The sequence below is a fragment of the Sceloporus occidentalis genome, unplaced genomic scaffold, assembly GCF_023333645.1.
Source record: "Sceloporus occidentalis isolate IW3139 unplaced genomic scaffold, rSceOcc1.0.p SCAF_6, whole genome shotgun sequence".
NCBI classification, from domain to species: domain Eukaryota; kingdom Metazoa; phylum Chordata; class Lepidosauria; order Squamata; family Phrynosomatidae; genus Sceloporus; species Sceloporus occidentalis.
The window spans coordinates 22305466-22325000 of NW_028316986.1; the positions used below are offsets into that span (position 1 = coordinate 22305466).

Here is a 19535-nt window from a genome sequence, read left to right on the forward strand (position 1 = left end):
TATAGAATTAACTAAGCTATTCAGCTATCACACAAGTAATGGACTTTGTAAAGTTTAATCCTATGATAATTTATGATCATTATATCTGGAGCAGAGATTATGCATTTAGTACGTATTTTTTTCTTAATGACATATTTAAGAAAGTCTTTTTCAAGCTGCTTCAGGCAAAATTTACATAGGCGGGATACATACCGCCATATAGTACGTATTGTATACGTACTAGGGTTAGGAAGGGGCGGTGCTTCCGCACCCCCCTAACCCTAGTACGTATACAATACGTACAAGATGGCGGCGCCCCTTCCACATGGGCGCCGCCATCTTTACGTACTGGACGCATAGCGTCCAGACGTGTCGCGGCGCCTATGACATCGCGAGTCCGCGCCAGGCGCCTCACGACATAGAGGCGCCGCAAGAAGAAGCTCCGAAATGGAGCTTCTTTTTTGCTCCGCGCGGGAGCCGCGCGGTTTGACTGCTGCAGCTCCCGCGTGGAGCAAACGGCGGCGGCGGGGAAGCGCCACAAAGCGGCGGTTTGTATCCCGCCAAAGAGTTTAGAGTGGGGAAAGGGAGGGGAAGGTTTCTGCGTTATGCAGTTTATATAACCACTTCCCTTTCTTTATATTCAGGTTGAAAGTTGATTTTATGTTAGATTTGTTTTCAGTATAACTCCATTTGTTTACATGTTTACATTTCAATGATAGTATTACATTTTAAAAGGGAGATAAGACTGTATATAGAAAAGTTACTTTAAATAGTAAAATCAAAAATAAATATGTTAAAAAAATTGGAACCATTGATTTGGATACCTCCCAATGTTTAGTTTAGCCAAACGATGTGCTCTTCAGTGTAACTGAAATCAAGACTAGACATTGTTATGCTGAGTTACATATTAATTTGCAACACTTGTTGTGATGGAGAAAGAAAAAAAATTATCCTTTTGTTTTATTTAAAAAACTTATATAGGATGAACATTATTCTCAACGTGCCGTCTTCCTCAAAGACAAGTTCAAACTTTAGCTGAATATGACTTGGATGTTTTTTTGGGGGAGTAGAGCTTATAATCTCCAAAACCTTGATTCCAAATATCCTGATTTGATAGATGGCATTTTAGAGTCTTAATACTTTTCTATAAAAATAGTGAGCAGCTTCTGATTGTAAGAAAGTAGAAGTACAAGCAGTCCTTGCATCCTCTTTTTGCCCTTCATCCAAAGAGGAAAGCTGAATATCGCCCATGCAAGGTGGCCCCTCTATCTCATTGCACCTCACAACCCAGGATCATAGCCTAAGTTTTGATGCCCAGTGTTTTTAATTCCATCTATGTGGTATCAGAATTTAGTGATCTTTATACAATAAAAATCCAAGAAAAAGTTATAGAGACACTTTTAAAATTAAAGTAATTTAATGATATAAATCGGAGTTCAGAAAACTTACTTTTTTGTACCAGAGCCAACATGGGTAATGTAATCCAAAAAGTTATAGATATTTTTGTTCTATCTTAAATGGTACTGCAATGCATTGTACATTGGGCTACCACTGTACCAAGTTTGGAAACTTCAGATAGTTCATAATATGGCAGCCAGATTGATTACTGTGACATCTATGAGTGAAGACATTATACCGATTCCCAAAATCACTCCACTGGCTGCCAGTGAGTTCCCAGGCAAGGTACAAAGCATTGGTTACCACTTTTAAAGACCTACATGGTTTGGATCCAGGTTACCTGCAGGGTTGCTTCTACACTCAGGTCCTGTGGCGGACGTTTACTTCAGTCAGCCAAGACTAGGTTGGCAACTATCAGCCAGAGGATGTTATCTTCAGCTGCCCCTCAAGTGTGGAATGACCTGCTGGAAGAGATTCAACAGCTGAATATGCTGCCTCAGTTTAAAAGAGCATTAAAAACCAGTCTCTTCTGGCACGCTTATCCAGATGATTTTTAAATTGTGAATTTTTAAGTATGCATTGTTTTAATATGTCTACATCATATTTGTCCTTTTAAATTGATGTATGTAACTGAAGGCTTTTTAACTGATGTTGTTTGTCTTTTAATCATTGCTGTCCCCTTCCTTGATCCATGGGGAGAGGTGGGTAAGAAATAACAACAACAACAATTTCGAAGAAAACCTCATTCTCACTCATTCTCATTCAGTGGCAGATTTGCATGGTAAAATGCTTCTCCCCACAAACCATTTTGATTTTCGAGCAACATAGAAAACTAGGAATCATGGAGAAGTTTTGGTTCAGATACTTTGTTTTCTGTGATTGATTTCTCCATGGCTAAAGTTGTGGTTGTGTGTGTTTTGTGGAGGCATCCAGTGAGCCTTTTTCTGTCTCTAGCCTCAAAATTGTACAGTCCCAAGCCAGAGCAGCATGGACAATGTTTTGCATAGTTTGGGCTTTATTACTATTATAAAAACATTATTTCCAGTCTACTGATCAATAACTACTTCTGTTTTGAATGAGATGCAGATGGGGTTATAGTGTTTTTCTTTCCCACTCTTGGGATGTGGCTGCTACACTTCCTGGAGTTCACTAGAGGTCCTTCTGACTCCAGTTCAACATGTGCTGGTAGTTGGAAGCAGTCACAGCTATGCGTGCTTCCCAAGCAGCTAAATGACCTCTCTGCCAATGCTTTTGCTATTTCTTGCTCTTTTCTACCATGATGTGCTGTGGAGAAGAACAGGGAGGAGATGTTGTGAGGCACAAAGCGGGTTACTCCCTGCAAGTGGTTATTTCAGCTGTGTTAATATTCACCCCATAGCCCACAAAGAAGAAGAAGAAGAAGAAGAAGAAGAAGAAGAAGAAGAAGAAGAAAATTTCTTTTTATAGTAGGCTTTTCATATTTTAAAGAAGAAAATGCATGGGTTTCTTGCTAACATTTGGAGTGTGGCAAAAGGGTAGAATTGACAGTACTTAGTAATGCTAGAATAATTGTAAAACCAGATATCTGTGTTTAACTTCAAAAACAAAAGTGTTGGTCATGTTTAAGACTTGGGTGGTTGTATTCTGGAACAGAGAAAATTTGGATTTTGGTGCATGCATATGGCAATATAGTGTTATAGTTAGCATAGCTAATTGTTGAGGTAGCTACATTACATGACTGATATATTATTTACTTCAAAAGCTCCTCCTGGTGAGAGAATTTGCGTGTTTTAGTTCTGTGGGAGCTTGTGCAGAATTCTTCTTTGGATGCGAAAAGTATGGGACATTTAGAATTTGTCCAAAATAGATTTAACAAGTATCTTGCTATTGAAGTTTAAATAATATTGAGATGGTTGTTCATTTGTATCATATTCATCTCTGTGTTTTAGACCTGCTTCAAAAAATGCTAAGAAAGGATTTTAGGTTCTGAAGTACTGATTATAAATGGTGAGCTTAGTTTCCACAGTCATCTGGCTGCTTCTAGAAATCTTGGAATATCTCTGAGTCTGACCCTAGAGCTGGATTCATTATGAAAAGGAGCAATTTAAGGTAGCCCTTCACAACAAACATGATATCTTTTTTGGTATTTTCTTCTAAAAGCAGACTGTATGGGGTAGAAGAGGGCTGTTTCTCATTTTTCCTCCCTGCAGGTTTTAACACATTCATGGGGAATCTATATCTTGTAGATTGTTCATGTTTGATGTATTTGTGTTGTAGAGACTAGTATAATGTGCCTTTGTTGGTAATCTCTCTCTTGTGTGTGTGTGTGAATTCTTTTTACGTAGGGCAAATATTGTGCAGATTTGTATGGTTTTGTTTTTTACATGTACCTCATATATGGTATATGAAGTTTTCTCGTTGAGTCTAGTTTCATATAGTATTGTGCTGTCAACCTCAAGTGTTCAGAAAGTATGTGTCAGGCTTGTCACAAAGAATATTTATATATTCGGTTTCTCTATTGGTAAAGGCACACCAAAAGCCTTAATGGCTCTTCTCAGCAATTGTGTGATTTAAAAACTTCTAAGTGAGGTTTGAGATTCTCTCAGTTTCCAAATAGGAACTTTAAACCAAATACACTAGTCATTGTGATACTGTGTTTTGAGATTCTGATAACACAACTGAGTAATATTTTGTGGATATAAAGAATATTTCATTTTCTTGTGTCTCCTGTGCTTTTGCTTGTTCCATTTCTTTCTGAGGCTGGACTGAAGGAAATAATGTTATGTATCAGCAAGGGCAAATAATCAGTTCTTTCTTACAGCAATAAATTAAAATAAAATAAAAAAGCTCAGCTGCATTATTCATAAGTTTTTTAGCTGTGGCATCACATTCCTGCAGTTGTTCTGTGCTCTGTCTTACATTAATGGGACTGCTTCTATGGTTTTCTACACAGTGTTGGAGAATATTTTACTTTGGTTCCCTCTCTCCGTTAGCCAAGACGTAGTAGTCATGTGTTATGCTGGAAGCGTGTTTTAAGAAAACAAACTGGGGCTACACTTTCCCTTAGATGTCCTGAAGGATTCAGCAGGCAGCATATAAACTGTCTACCACTTTGCTATTGTAGACTCTGGTATTATATATGGGTAGTCCCTGGTGGCTGGAGAACACCTGTGCTTTCTTCCAGTTTTCCCATTTTATTTAGGGGAAAACATTTTGTGGGTACAAGATCCTGTAAGCCCATTTATACATGGTCATGGCTTAATTTTGCTTTTCTCTTTCTGTGTCAGTATATTGTGTGCAATGCTGCCTAATTGGACTTGGAAATTGTGTATTAGTTATCATCCTAGGAAAAACATGCTCTTTCAGTCTCTTATGGCCATTTTAAAAAAGTAATGATGATTGTAGAGTCTTGGTGTAGGAGTAACACTTCCATCACCAGTGCAATGTCTCAAACAGTACAAATGGATTGATTATGTTGGGGCTGCACAGCTGAGAAGATAAAGAGATATATGGGACACATGATGGACATTTTCACTCTGTCAACTTGCTAAGGAAACCCCATGATAGGGTTGCCTTAGGGTTGCCATATGTCAGAAACGATTTGAAGGCACACAACAGCAACAACAACAACAACAACAAAAGCAGTAGTATATATTTTTAATATATATTCTGTTCAATAAGAAAGCAACAAATAACTTGTATTGTTTTAGCTATGTATGTTTGAAATGCATTATATTAAGTATGAATGTTGAAAGTGTTTATCTACTTCGTACCACTAAATGACTTGACACTCATGATGTTTTTGATCTTGCATACCACAGAAAGTCCTTCATGAAAGCCTCAGACTGATTTCACTCTTAACCACATGAAACATTTTGTTAATTTCTTGACTTGCGGAATCTATCATTTGAAGTCAGTATAAGATTTTGATTTGTCCCTTAGGTCCCACTGTATTCGCATACAGTTTTTGGTAGGTAACTGCACAGTTCTGCTTTTGCATGCTTATGTGAAACTAACATCTTGTCAAGTTTTGTTTAAAATCTCAGCAGATGGCTTCTCAAGAAAAAAGAGCATTTCTCTTTTGGGGGATCCTTGGTTGGTTAGAACCTCTGCCAGTTTGTGCCTTAGAAGGCGCTTATTGCCTTCCTTTCCCATGTGGAATTGACCTAGAGAAGAACAATGCTTGTCTTAAAAGCATCCATTCTTACATAGATAAATTCTAGTTATGTCTGCATGTAAAATGCTAGCATGTGTGTTTTCACATATAGTAAATTATATGTGGAGCGCACATAATATCCAGCTCGGAAGTGATGTCTGTATGAGAAATCTATCTTCTGTGAAATGGCCAATTTACTGCTGAAAGTGTGCAGTATGTTGTTCTTTTACACTGCAGAAGAGCAGCTTAATGTGATTTTACTCTGAAACATCATGTTACTTATTAAAACATACTGGGGAGTGGTTGAAAGAACTCATCCAAAGCTGTCCTTTTGCCAGGCTGCTGAGGCATCTATCTGTGCACATTCCTGTTGACAGAAGGAGTGCTATTGATTTTGCCCCGAGTTAGCTGTAAGATTTGTTCTGCTTAGATGTCCTTTTTCAACATGTTTGTGGCTCAGTTTAATGCCTGGCAGCTTTTCCAGTTGAATCTTCTGCCTTAGTTATCAGAATGTTTTGACTGAAACCATGTGCTGATGTGGTATATGTAACTTACATACTGTGGTGAGTGTCAGAACTTTATTGAGTGGCATTTGTAGTCTAGATAAGCTTCATGCTGACCATTGAGTAAAATGCATATGGTCTGCCAGGCATCACAGTTCTGGAGAGGTGTTTTTTGGTCACCTGTTGGCATCAATGTGTTCTTTTGCTAAATGTTGTCTTTTCTATGTGACTTTATTACAGTCATTTTAGGAACTGGGTTGTTGTAAAGGAATACAATTGGCTTGTGGTCCCTTTAATTTTGCATATTTCTGGGCAGGTTGCCGATTCAGGTATGTCTTATGATCTAATCAGAATAGCATGGTTTAATTTTGGCAGGAGAAAAAAATTTAAAAAAATATTTTGGCATGTAAGATGCCATTTGTGCAGAATTCCTTCTTGGGCAGACTGTGGCAAAATCAATTTTGTTGGTTGGCTCTCCACTTCCTTCCTTTGAAATGACAGGAACATTAGGAACTGAGTAAGCCAGTATTGGAAGGACTCTACTGAATGAATTTCAGCAAATGGGCAAGCAACTAAAATTGAGTCTGATGCAAACTCTGTTTTGAAAACTGATAGCGTCTTTCACTACTATAATGTGAAAACAATACAGCTGAAAGCCAAGCAAATGTTAGTTTGGCTCTGAAATAAATTTTCCATTCAGATGGGAGCCAGGCGCATTTGCTTAAAGTTTTCACTGCTCTGCTAGCTTTTGATTGTTGTGAGATTGGAAGCTATGAGTATTCCCCTCTGATTTCTTTATGCTTTCAATGCCAAGTGTGTGGAATATTCTCTGTAAGAGGTGTTGTCATTCTCTGCTCATGTTTGTCGAAGAGGGGAGAAGTCAGATTAGGATCACAGAATTGAAAAGTACTGAAAGGTAATCACATCAGAACCCCTGCAGAGGTAGTACTCTGTTGACCTGAAATAATTTTTAGGCTACATTCAATGTTGGGTGAATAGATTGGTGTTGGTGAAATGAGAATCTCTACTGACCTCTTGCAGCATCCTTGTGACCCCAAATCTATTTCTTACCAAGCCTGGGGATCAGCAACAAGGGTAATACTTTCCACCATCAGATACAACAGTTTGATAACAGTTGCCTCACAACCCCCAGGAAATTTTTTTTAAAGGTTAGAAGGTATTAATTTCAGACTCCAGACTAGAGTACATGATTGTACAAAATTTTTATGTTAGTATTAATATTTGCTGTTTAATACTCCTATTGCTTTTTCTGTTTAATATGCATTTACATGCATTCTTCTCATGAATTACTGTTTGACTAAGCATTTTTTGACAGTACTGTATTTATGTAGATAGCTTATCTTAGCATATGTTTACAAAGGATCAAATTACATATACTTGGTATTCCAGGACAAAAGTGTTGCTAAGTTTTTTCTCTTCAAAAAGCAGCCAGCCACATGGGGCCCATGGTTGAGGAAGGTGATTTGGAATGAGATGCTGAAATGTGGAAGGGGGTATAGTGTTTTCTTTTGTGTTTGTGGAAAAATACATCTATACATTCCTTTAAGTTTCTGAGAATATGTTCCTTTAAGTTTCTGAGATACTAATAGGGCAACTAGCAGCTTCAGAGGAGGAGTTTTCACTTTGGGGAAATAGTTAAAGCTTCCCACCCTCCATGCACCAAATGCATATGCAAATTTCTCACTTATTTATTCTCACTCCAGACATGCGCATGCACACAGGGAATCTGCACTTTACCCTGTGTGCATGCGCAAGTTATTTTTGTACAGCTTTTTTATTTGTATCTGAGGTGTATGTGGGAAATATTATTAATGATTTCAATACTATGAAAAACGTTTATAATTCCAATGAATAAATTACTGAGCACATTTTAAATTTATAACTGTAGACTGGCATAGAAAGTGGTCACATGTGGTTGTGACAATGTAAAGAGAAGTTAGAGGAGATTATCAGACAGAGAAGAATGACAGGAGAGAAGCAGGATGCTCCTGTCATTGTTCTATGATTGAGCAAAGATTATCACACGACATCCCATGAAGTTGCTCTCATGCCGTCCTTCTCCTGTCAGTGAAGTGGAATGGTCTCGTAACTTTTTATTGAAGGCAGTTTCCTATCAATAAAAAGTTAGGGAACCATTCCACTTCTGATGGGATGAGAGCGACTTTGGGGGACGTTGTGTGATAATCTTTGCTCAGTTGCTTGACAATGACGGGAGCATCCTGCTTCTCACCCGTGATTTTTCTCCATCTAAAATACTCCTAAATCTACTCCAAGGTGGGCTTTGACATTAAGAACAAAAGGAGGACACATTTGAGAGATTATGAATAATTCTTCTCTTTGCTTCTCCCTCTATTGTTCGAAATTAACTCATCTGACACAATAGTTTCGTGGGGAGTTGTATGGATGTGATGATCGGGGGCGGGGGGATTCACTTACCCTCATCCAGCTCTATATGTAACAGTGGCAGAACCACATTTAAAGAGACACATCTTCTATTGTCATGTCATAGCTTGGCCCTCAGAGTACTGTAAAATGGTATTGGTATTTATCGATGCATCTGCTGAATTTTTTGGCAGTTTCAGGGATACTCATTTGTAGAAGGGACACAGCGATTGCTTGACTTAATTTTGGAGTGGGCAAAGTGTGGCCTGTTGGGCCTGAAAGTCTGGCCTCTGAATCCCGCAAAGCCTCCAGTTCCCCCAGTTATTTATTTCTATACAATATTTTATTCAACTTGCCCATGGTTCAAAACTGCTGCAGAACAGTGGTTTTATCCCATTCAATTTCTCCACACCTTAAACATCTCACAAGTCCCCCACAAACAGCTGAAAATGAAACCCTGAAATGTCATCACTTCCTTTCTGATTCTATTTTGGTTGATTTCCAGCCTTTTTTTATTTATTTGCTTGCTTCTTGGGGGGGGGGGGGGCTTGGGGGTGAGAGATCAAAACTACTGCAATTTACAAGTTGAACTATTGTGGGGTGCTGATGAAGACTCAACCAGAAATTTAAAAAAATTTGTAGATCAGGGGGCTTTGGGATGCTAATGCAGCTTGCCAGGAGGGCAGTAGCCAACTCCAGTTTAACGGATTTGTCAATTGCTCTCTAATTTGAAACCTGTTAAAGTGAAATCATGGGGTAGCCATAAGTCACATGTGACTTGAAGGCACATACATACACAGAGGTATTGGGGGGGGGGGGGTGAATTCATCTCTTTTTTTGACTTTGCACATAGTTGCAAAAATACTAGATACCAGCCTTATTTTTCAGATGTAGATTAGCATTTTTGTTGTTGTTCATGGGGCAAAACTGACCCAAAGAGGAGAAATATCAAGTAATACTTACAATATTGGTTGATGTCTTATAAAAATTCCTTATCTTTATAACTGTGGAAGGCATGCAGTTTCTTTGATTGCATTAATCAGAAGTCTTTATTTTGCTTTGATTTTTGTCCACATGCAGTTTGAATGGTTGTGGTGCATACCTGCAAAGAGAAACTATTGTTACATATCATGCTGTCAGTATGCATAGACACTGTACATATGACAGATCCCTCCGTGCGGAGTTTACATTCTGTTTGCCAGAGGAAGCAGAGGGAAGAATGGTGGAGCAGACTAAGCTGGAAGAATAAGCAATATTTAAATTGTACATACTTAAAAAATCTTGCTTACTTGCTTAGTTGTAGGGCAGGGGTATTAGGGCATTGAAGGTTTTTGAGGATGATTTTGTAAGGAACCAACCAAATCAGGTGTACAGTTTTTTGGTGTTTGCACCTTCTACTTGTGAATAAATTTAATTGAGACTCTGAAATGGAATACAGTGGGCCCTCCACATTTGCTGGGGTTAGGGGTGCAGGATGTCCATGAAAATGGAAAAACATACAAAAAACCCCCACTATCTGACAGCACAGCTAGGAATCTCTGGGTTCTCCCAAGTTCAACTCTGTGGTCAACATCCACCAGACTTTGACCATAGAATTGTGCTGGAGGACCTACAATAGGTCTTCTGTTGCGTTGTTTGGTCAACGTCTGGCAGAGTCATGTTGGAAGACCTACAGACAAATAACTGAAATCTATGAACAATCAAATCCTCAAAAGTCAAAGCCGCAAATGTGGAGTGCTGACAGTATACATATGGCTTGTGCCGAAATTCATGTGGTTGAATGCAAGTTCTGCCTTTTAGACAGTAGGACTTTGTGAAAGGCCCATTTATTTAATTTTCATTGATTCCTACTTCCCAACCCTAACAGCCTTCTGTTTAGTATTTTTATTGAACTGAAGGTAAATCCGTTTCTCTTGCTCCAACTGCACGCACCCAAATGTGGACTCAATTTGAACTGTCACATTACTGTACATCCTGTAGATAGATTTGATAGGACTCAACAGCATATTTTTTGGAATGCACCTTGTAAAATTAGAGCTGTTCCACAAAGGTTTATATGCCTCTTTTGAAGTATTGACTTCACCACATGCAGATGATGAGAAACTACTGTAGTCATTTCTGTTGATCACTGTATCAGCTTGAACAAAGCATGCTTGATTCTGGGCATTACATGTGTTCATTTGACTATCAAAATTATTTGCTGTGGTGAGAGTCCTGTTACTGAATGTTAACTTTGTAAACTGACAAAAAAGAAAAAGAAAAAAGAGTACAATTAAAAGCAAGGGAAAGTTTATCAGGATAATTCCAGAATAATCAGATTTTTTGGACCTTTATTAGATTTTGTTTGCTGGAATTCAACCACAACAAGGAAAATTCCTGTGTTTGGGCTGATGGTTTTGACAAAGTCAAGAACCACTTTTTCCAACCAATAGTTGTCTTTTTTCAGAATTTATAAACGTCTCCTTCTGTGAACCAACTTACCTGCCTCTGGTAGTTGAAGTTCCTCTTCTGAAGAGATTATAAACTAATATTTTTCTCCTCTACGTGAGGCCTGTCACTGGAACATGAGTTCTTCCTTTTAGGGTTTTTTTACTGTGTTGCTAAGTGTGTAGCCACATTCACATATTAAAGGAAGCCAAAACTCCACTCTTCATAAGACAGGATGTAAACAAGATGTTTTATTTCTGCTGTTCCACTCTTTTCCTCATGCATGTGGGAAATAAGCTTTAAACTAGGGTTTAAAGTGGACTGATGAATTTGGCTTCTTTGCAAGAATTTAACTAGAAACCCCAGTTTGTACATCATGGAAGGTTATGTTTCAGTGGTAAATCACTACTTCTTAGGAGCAAACCCTGGATTGTTTTTTCACATTCTAGCTTATTAAAATAGATTTTTTAAAGCTTAGTATGATGTATAAATTGAGTCTAAGACTTGTAATACAATGACAAATATGATGGATTTAGATATGGAAAAATCTAGATTAAAATCTCTGGCTGATAAGATTTAGAGAAATCATTCTCTCTCTCTCAGCCTAATGTAATTTCCCAGTAATGATAAACATTACGTATATACCTTAATTAACAAAACTTCTGACAAATCAGCTCTTTTTTACAAAATCTTTTATGCCCCTTCAGTGCTACTGCCTTTTCTTTCTTCTCCTCTGACCAGCTGGTATTTTAAATCAGGCACTGGGAAGATAGTGAAGAAGGGCTGGAGAAACAAGACTTTTGCTGTTCATTTGGAGCAGTGTGGTTGTAGTAAACCATGCAATAAAGCTTGAAATGGGAGACAGTGAAATTCTACTTGATCAATATTACTGTAGACATCTGTCCTTGCCTACCATGGGCAAGGAAAATAGTAGCTTCCTTGGGAACCCCTTACTGAGCATGCATGAACAGCAAAACAGAGATTATAAGGGAAAGCAGATAAGCCTACCTCACCAACTACCCCTAACATGTTTTAAAAAATCTATCAATTTGGCCACCAAAATGGAAATTTAAAAAAGGAGACTGGTAAAAGGAAAAGCACACACACACATACAAAAATCCATCCCTTAATGTATTTTGGAAGAAGCTTTCAAGTATTAGCCAAAAGATTCACAACGTTTTTATTTAGTTATGCAAGGCTTAGTAGACCTGGTTGTTCCATTTCACATGTGCATATTGTTAGTTTTGGATAAAAAGCTTGCTGAAACATGTTGACCTGCTCTTCTTTTTTGTTGTGTAGGAACCTATGCCCATTCTTTACATGTTATTTCTGTCTCTGGTACCAAATTTCCAGTTAAAGAAGTAATGCCTAGGAACACATTTGCTTAGTCAACAGTGGTATAACTATACTGAGGTTACCAGAAGATGGGGAGAATATAAAAGTAACTAATAAAAGGTTTGTTTTAGGGCCAAACTAAAGATTGAACACATACCTGCTGCCAGAAATGCAGCTTTTCACCCCCATAAACTCTAGGAAATTTTCAACATATTCTCTGACCCAATTTTATATATGTCTGACCAAATTCAGTTGTTCTTGCTGTACCCATTATGAGTGTTGTTTGGCAGGGTGGTGAACATGGAATGGCAAAAATCAGAATCTTGGAGCTACTTGCGGTGGCTTCACTCTTTGCTTCATACTTTCTTTGGTGGGAGATAATCTTCCAGTATAACCTTCCTTATTGTTATTGTTTTATTGTTTGAGGCTAACTATAAATCAGTGCATTCTGTTTTACTCTTTGGTGATGATGATGATGACGACGATGAAAGTTTGACCTTTGCAACAGGCGATTTGTTTTTGGGTGATTTGAAAAGCCAGCAGTTACACTTTGTGCCCAGGTGAATAGGTATCACATGAAGGTAAATATGTGAGTGGCCATATATCTTGCTCAATTTTGTGCTGGAAAGGTTAGATGCAAAAGTAGATTAAGCAAAGAACTGGGGGATCTGATCCCTCAGCAAAATATAAATACTGATTTCTTGATGGCTTGTTCAGTGAAAAATTTTCCTTCTTTTGTATCCTCACTAAGAATTATTATAGTTTTGTAATTTGGAAACAAAAATGTAGTAGAATCTTTGGATGGGTGTGTTGAAATGAGGGTGAGCTGTACCATTTTGAATTTTTTTAAGATGTGTGTTTTTATGTCACTTTGATCCAGCTTCTAGGTGGCAGTCACGGGCAATCCCTGAAGATATGCGGCCAGAAATATGGATTGCACAGGAATTACGGCGCATCGGAGATGAATTCAATGCTTCCCACTATCCAAGAAGGGTAATATTTCCAATACTTAAGTTTTTTTTAACAATTCTTTCCTGTAATCCATTTCTGTAGCTTTCTAAGTTTTGGCAGGAAAAAGCACAAACAACAGTGGTTGCATGGTATATCATTTTTATTTTTAATCTTATTGATCATATTCATATCACTTCCCCAAGGAGTGCAAGGTATCATAGATGGTACGCCATCTATCCTCTCAACAACTTTGTAGAGGAGGATAGTCAATGAGATAGTGACTGGTCTAAGGTGACAGAGTGAGTTTTGTGTCTCGGTTCATTTTTTTGTGCTTGGCAATTCCTGTTCTTAGTCTCATTGTAATCCCTATTTTACACTGACAACGTGTTGGATAGATTAGTACTTCACAAGGCAGACTAAAGAAGTATGTGGAATGAAGGAAGGCCCAAAAATACTTTGGTGTAGACAGAAATAATTGAATCAAGGAAATCATAGCCCTGTGCTTGGAAGATCTAATGGGGGCTGTTGATGACTAAGGACTCTTGGGAAGTCAGCAATAAGTTAAAGCTGACTTAAAGGCAGTTAACAAGAATAATAGAAAGGAAGTGGAAATTATGTTAATTAACAGTTTGACGAACACCCAATTTTATATATGTTTCAGTCCAAGAAGAAGAAGGTTACCTATGTTAGCAATAGCAATTACAGCGTGCCTGCGCCATACGTGGCTTTAACTTTATGTGGCTGTAAGGAGAATGGCATGAGTGCCCATGGTGCGCACAGTACCCCAGTTGCAGGAACACTCCCCCATTGAAGCTAATGGGGTTTGAGCTTATGCATTTTTCCCCATATGTGGGGGGTCCGGGATGGATCTCCACATATGGGGAGGGCCCACTGTACATTTCTAAACCGCTCACCAGTGAACTCATCACTAAGAGGTTTACAATCTGTAAGCCAATTGCCCCCAACATGCTGGGTACTCATTTTACTTACCTATTAAAGGATGGAAGGCTGAATGGACATTGGAGCCCTGTTCTAGGATCGAACTTACAATGTTGTGACTGCAGTACCAGGATTTAACCACTGTGCTACCAGGCCACACTATGTGAACTCCCCTGTAGGATGATTAAATGAACCTAGTATCATTAACTGGTACCTAATAAAAGTTTTTGGCTGATAGAATAGTTTCTGTAAGCAGAAGGGGAAAGAGTGATACATCTTTCCTCCCAAAGCTTGCTTGTCATAAATTACTTTGTTGAGTGTTAAGCTGAAGCTAGTGTTCGTCATTAACAGCCTAAAATCATAAATCCAATCAGAAGCTTGGATCAAACCGGATTAGAGGAGTGCATTGAAGAAGAGTCAGAATACATTTCTCAATGTCAAACTAATCAAAGCAGAGTCTTGGAGCTGGCAAGTGTGTTTTCCACTATAGAGGAACATCAAATGTTTCTCCCAGCACCTGAACTTCATTTCTGGCTTCCCATTTCTATAGGGCCTGACAACTGGAACAGCTCTGACTGAGCTGCAGATGTATTTCCCCTTCCCCACATTTTTGATATTAGGACCAGTATATATTCACACAATCAGTCTACCTCACTCCAGTACTCTTGCATTGGCTCAGCTGTGAGAATTGCATTTAGTGCTAGAACTACACCAAATATGTTGGCATAGAAATGGAGTGTCTGACTTTAGCAAAATAGGTTCTGCTTGGAAATAAGTGCTTGCGAGCTAGAGCAGAGAGCTAATAAAAAAAAAAATTAATATGGAGACCCACATTCAAGAGGGGTAGCTTCCATTACAAGGTGGGAACAAGTGAAAATGGAGTCAAATGTAAACAGGGATACATTGTTAAAATAAATAACATATCATCCATTTGGCAATGAGATCATATTCTGATCTCATCCAGTGGCAGAATTTCTGAATTATTAGAAGGTATACCAAAGCCAGAACTTCACTAAAGAGAGAAAAAAATCATTTTCTTTTCAGTATAGATTATATACAGATTGTTTTTAAAACAGTATCTGTAAGTGTATTTGAGTTGCCATGGTTGTAATACAAAGGCAAGCCAGAGAAGGTATAACTAAAATGAGTAAATCCTCAGCATAAACACAAACAAAAACACTGCAATAGATTTATGGTATTTTTTACTGCAAGTAAATGAATAATATCATAATGTAGGAACTGATACCTCAAAGTGCCAGTGTGCATGTATATAAATGTTTTTGTAAGGGTTCTTTCATTACTTCTTGATAGAAATATCAACCATCTTTTTAAGAAGTCCCTCTTGAAAATGCAAATTAACATTACTTTTACTGAAAAGAAGCTGTTGCAAGTTTTGGATTTGATTAGACTATCTAGTGAGGGGAATGTTGGCACTCTTGTGAAACTGTGATTCCAGTTGAAATCACCTCCACCACCACACATATAGGGACCCTATATTTGTTTTCCCATAGATGGAAAAGAAGGTGAAGGATACTCCTGTGATCAGAAAAGGAAAAAGAGTTAAGCCCTCAACCTTTTTATCTTGCCTATTGTTTCAATCAAATTTGCAGGCCGTCACAGTAGCTTTTGAGTTTTGCTTTGTTTTTAATATTAAATTGGGAGATGCTTCAGTGGCTGGAATTTTCTATTATTGTCTATGTTGCATAACTTTACTTGTGCTAAAAAAACCTAGTGAATTGTGAACCAAATTAGAGCACATCTAGCATGAACTCTCACTAGAAGTCAAGAGGATTAAACTGAGTTGGTTTTATGTTGGACATATCAGGAGATGATGTGACTCGTGGAAAAGATTATAATGCTTGGCAAAGTGGAAGGCAGTAGGAGACGAAGAAGACCTCATTACAGGTGGACTGATTCAATCAAGGAAGTGATAGCCCTGAGTTTGCAAGACCTGAGCAGGACAACTGATGACCAGGGTTTCTTGGTGGTGTCTTGTTCACAGGGTCACCATAAGTCAAAGTAGACTTTGATAGTAAACAAAGACAGGTTTCGTTCTTAGTGGTTTGGTACAAATACAGCTGAAAATAAAATGGAAAGAGAAATTTCAAGATGACAGGGATTGTGAATCTGTCTGTCTCATCACTGTATCACAGCTGTTGCATACAGATTCAAATTGGACAAGCTTAGTGAAACCATTGTAGGAAATAGCAAAATAACCAGGAAGTAAGGCGACCTTTTCTTGTATTGTTTGAAACGTCAAATTATGCTTTGTAATACATAAATAGCTATATAGAAAAATTATAAACAATTAACTAAAAGTGAGATCTGTTGTAGCATGTTGTTGGCAAAGATGTGCTTGATTTTTAGATAAAATGTAGATAAGAGAGATCTTTACATTTGATACATTCCCCAACGCTTTCATCTATCTGTGTAGGTAGATGTTGCCTACAAAGGTTTTTGCTTTGTAATTGTGGCTCTAAATATGTGAACTCACTGGTAATGTAATGCAGCTACTTAGCACTCATTGTTATGTGTAACTAGGACAAACTTTTAAGACTGAGTCAGAAACCAAATAATTAATGACAATTCATTGTACTTTGCTACTGTATATGGACGAATTGGGGTAGCATTGCCCTATAGATAGGGCAGGGCTTCTGCTTCATTTCTGGACATGTCCAGACATGCCAATTCCCCAGTTAATACAGGCTGATTCTTTCTGATTTACAAATAGTGACAAGCATGTAGTGAGGCTCCTTTTGATAAGTGAAAGCATCTTTTAAAAATAATGCCGCTTTGGGATGAATATTTCACTCGCTATTTGTGTGTGTGGATGTGTAACAAGGTGCTCATTTCCAATGCACTGTGAATATATCTTTTTTCAACCAGTGTTGCACATCTCTTGTCAATTCCATCCTCTTCTAAGTGATGCAGTAGTTGTGCCTTTAGGCAGTATTGGCAGACTTAATAACCTTGCTTGGAAGTTCACTTGTTGCCACCATAAACTGATCTGTGACAGCAAAAAAGACAGATCTTTCTCTTGATCTTTTAACAGAGAATGTGAAAGATTCACAGGCTAGACCTCGGCTAAGGGATTTTTCCACCTAATGTGAAGAGAGAGGCATTTGATTGATGGGAGAGTTCATGTAATCCTTTTCTGCAGTCCCCAAAAGTGCGCATAGGGAAAAGCAGCCAAGGAATGTGGAGGGGAGAGAGGGGGTTAAACCCCCCTTTAACATTTTCCCCTCCAGATGCCCCCATGTTATTTGCATCGCTGGTTAAACCTAAGTGAGTGATACACCATTATTTTTTTCCAGGCGGCAATTTTCAGCTTAAGAAATATTTCCTCAATACTGTTTTGCTTCCCGTTAGCTATTTGTTTTGGCTAAATCTCTTTGGCTGTTTAGTATGTTTTATATTTAGCTCTTTCCCATTTTTCACGCCTTTATTTTGGATCATGGAGTTTTCATGTTCTACTGGCAAAGCATCATACACCTAATTTGTCACACACCAAAATAACGTGCAGACGAGGTGTTCTGTGACAAAATGGAGAGATGAATCATTTGGCCTATACAGTATATGAATTTGGTTTTAGACAGGGTGTTTTTGTTTTGTTTCCTCATTCATATAGGGAAACTTGCATAGAACATGCAGCTAAATGTTACTACTGATAACAATAGTGAATTCACCAGAGACTTCAGAAAGAGTGAGTGGCTGTCAAGGTCTGTTTTTGTTTCCTATGCACCTGCTTCCCTGGATTGAACTTACAGATTGTTTTGATTTGGAGATTACTACATTCCACTGTTTGCCAGGCCAGGCTCTTGCATCATTGCGTGCATGTGGAGGCTGTCAATGGACAGTTGTTAACCCCGAGGAAACTGTTCACTTGAGAGAACTGCAGTTGTTATGTCTTTGACATTAACGTTCTTTTATAAAGTTTTATATAGTTACAAAAAGTAAACATGCGTACATGCACACACAAAGAAACACAAGATGCACATAATTAAAATGAGAAGAAATACAATATCCTTCAAAATCACCTGTTTTAGTTAGAGTACCTAGCAAATTTTCCATAAATTACTATGTGAAACAGTTAATGATACAAACCATAATTATAATTAGCATAATTAACAACTAGGGCTCACATTACATAGAACGTTGGATTGATTCTTTTACACATACACATGGTCAGCTTTTCCATGAGGGCCAATATCCAGAGTATCTTCTTCCAAATATAAAGAAACGGATTCACTGTATCTTTCCACTGTCATGCTATTTCTAATCTTGCTGCTAATCTAGTACTATATTTGTCCTTTTTTGAGTGAGAAGGTAGTCCTAGTCCTAGTATTTTATGTATGTTGTACACCGCCTTGGTTTATAGAAGGGCGGTATAAAAATAAATTTTTTATTATTATTATTTTTAAACATTTATTCATACACACACAAGTAACTCATTGGGGATGGAAGCACATACTAGTGTATATACTTGACTATAAGTTGACCACATGTGTAAATTGAAGGCAGGTTTTGGGGCCAAATTTATGGATTTTGATATGACTCATGGATACATTGAGGGTAAAACTTAGGGGCATGTAATGAAGGATATAAAGGATGAAGCAAAGGAAAACAATGCCAAAGAACTTACAAAATTCCCGCAGGGATAATTATTTGTGCTCCTACTAAAGGCTGGATGGATGAGAGAGTAGAAGTGGGCCATTCCTTCCAGTGCAGATTAAACTCTTGCCTTTGACCAGTGGATGGTGTGTGTGTTTTTGGGTATTACTTAAGATACAGTTGACCCGTGGATAAGTCAACTCAGGTTTTTTGGCTCAATTTTTTAACCTAAATTTCTAGACCTAAACATGAGTATATACAGTAGTTTTGCTTGTTCCACCTCAAACCTCTGTTGAATCTGGTGATCTGAAGAGAGGCTGTGAAGTCACATTTGGTTGAACTTGGTCACAGTTCTCCACCCATTTTAGAACTTGCCTGTTACTATTTTCCTTTCCCACTTTTACTTTTCTGTGTAGTTTTGTGTAACCGCTTCCCAGTAAAAATAGTGTTTTGACATTTGCTCTAAGTCTGAGTTTAAAGAGCAAGCTTTCTTGGGGATAATAGTAAAAAACATGCTTTGTTAGCTAAATTCTCATCTCCCTCCTCCCCCTGTAGAGTGCCACCTACCTCTTGTGTATGCACACTTTGACCATTTGCATCATTAGTTTTTATTGAATGCTTGTTTTTTCTCATTGACAAATCAGTGCTTGTTTTTTTTTCCATTGACAAACTCTTTTCAGAAATAAAGTTTGTAGGCTTGGGTGTACAGTACTTATGATTGTTCGGAGTGTTGAAAGCATCATAAAACAATTTGAGTCAGCTATGTGATTGTATGTTGCCTCTCCCAAGTAATAAATTTAAAATAGGTTGAGCTCTCTTACTCAAAATTTTGAAATCAGAAATGCTCCAAAATT

At 37.9% G+C, this 19535-nt stretch overlaps 1 protein-coding gene and 1 long non-coding RNA gene across 5 annotated transcripts in view; one reads left to right on the plus strand and one right to left on the minus strand.

Annotated features, from left to right (window-relative positions):
* Nucleotides 1–19535, plus strand: part of BCL2L11 (BCL2 like 11) — a 34694-nt gene that overhangs the window by 8881 nt on the left and 6278 nt on the right. For both annotated transcript variants that reach the window (XM_089529060.1, XM_089529061.1), the window contains exon 3: nucleotides 13061–13173. In XM_089529060.1, the coding sequence (XP_089385186.1) occupies nucleotides 13061–13173 (113 nt within the window). The remainder of the gene's footprint in view (nucleotides 1–13060; nucleotides 13174–19535) is intronic.
* Nucleotides 1424–19535, minus strand: part of LOC149310492 (uncharacterized) — a 262852-nt gene continuing 244740 nt past the window's right edge. For 2 of the 3 annotated variants that reach the window (XR_016281672.1, XR_016281674.1), the window contains 2 exons: nucleotides 9382–9520; nucleotides 1424–1841 (listed from right to left, as the gene is read on the minus strand). This is a non-coding gene — a long non-coding RNA (uncharacterized LOC149310492). The remainder of the gene's footprint in view (nucleotides 1842–9381; nucleotides 9521–19535) is intronic. The other variant, XR_016281673.1, reaches the window with a different exon arrangement.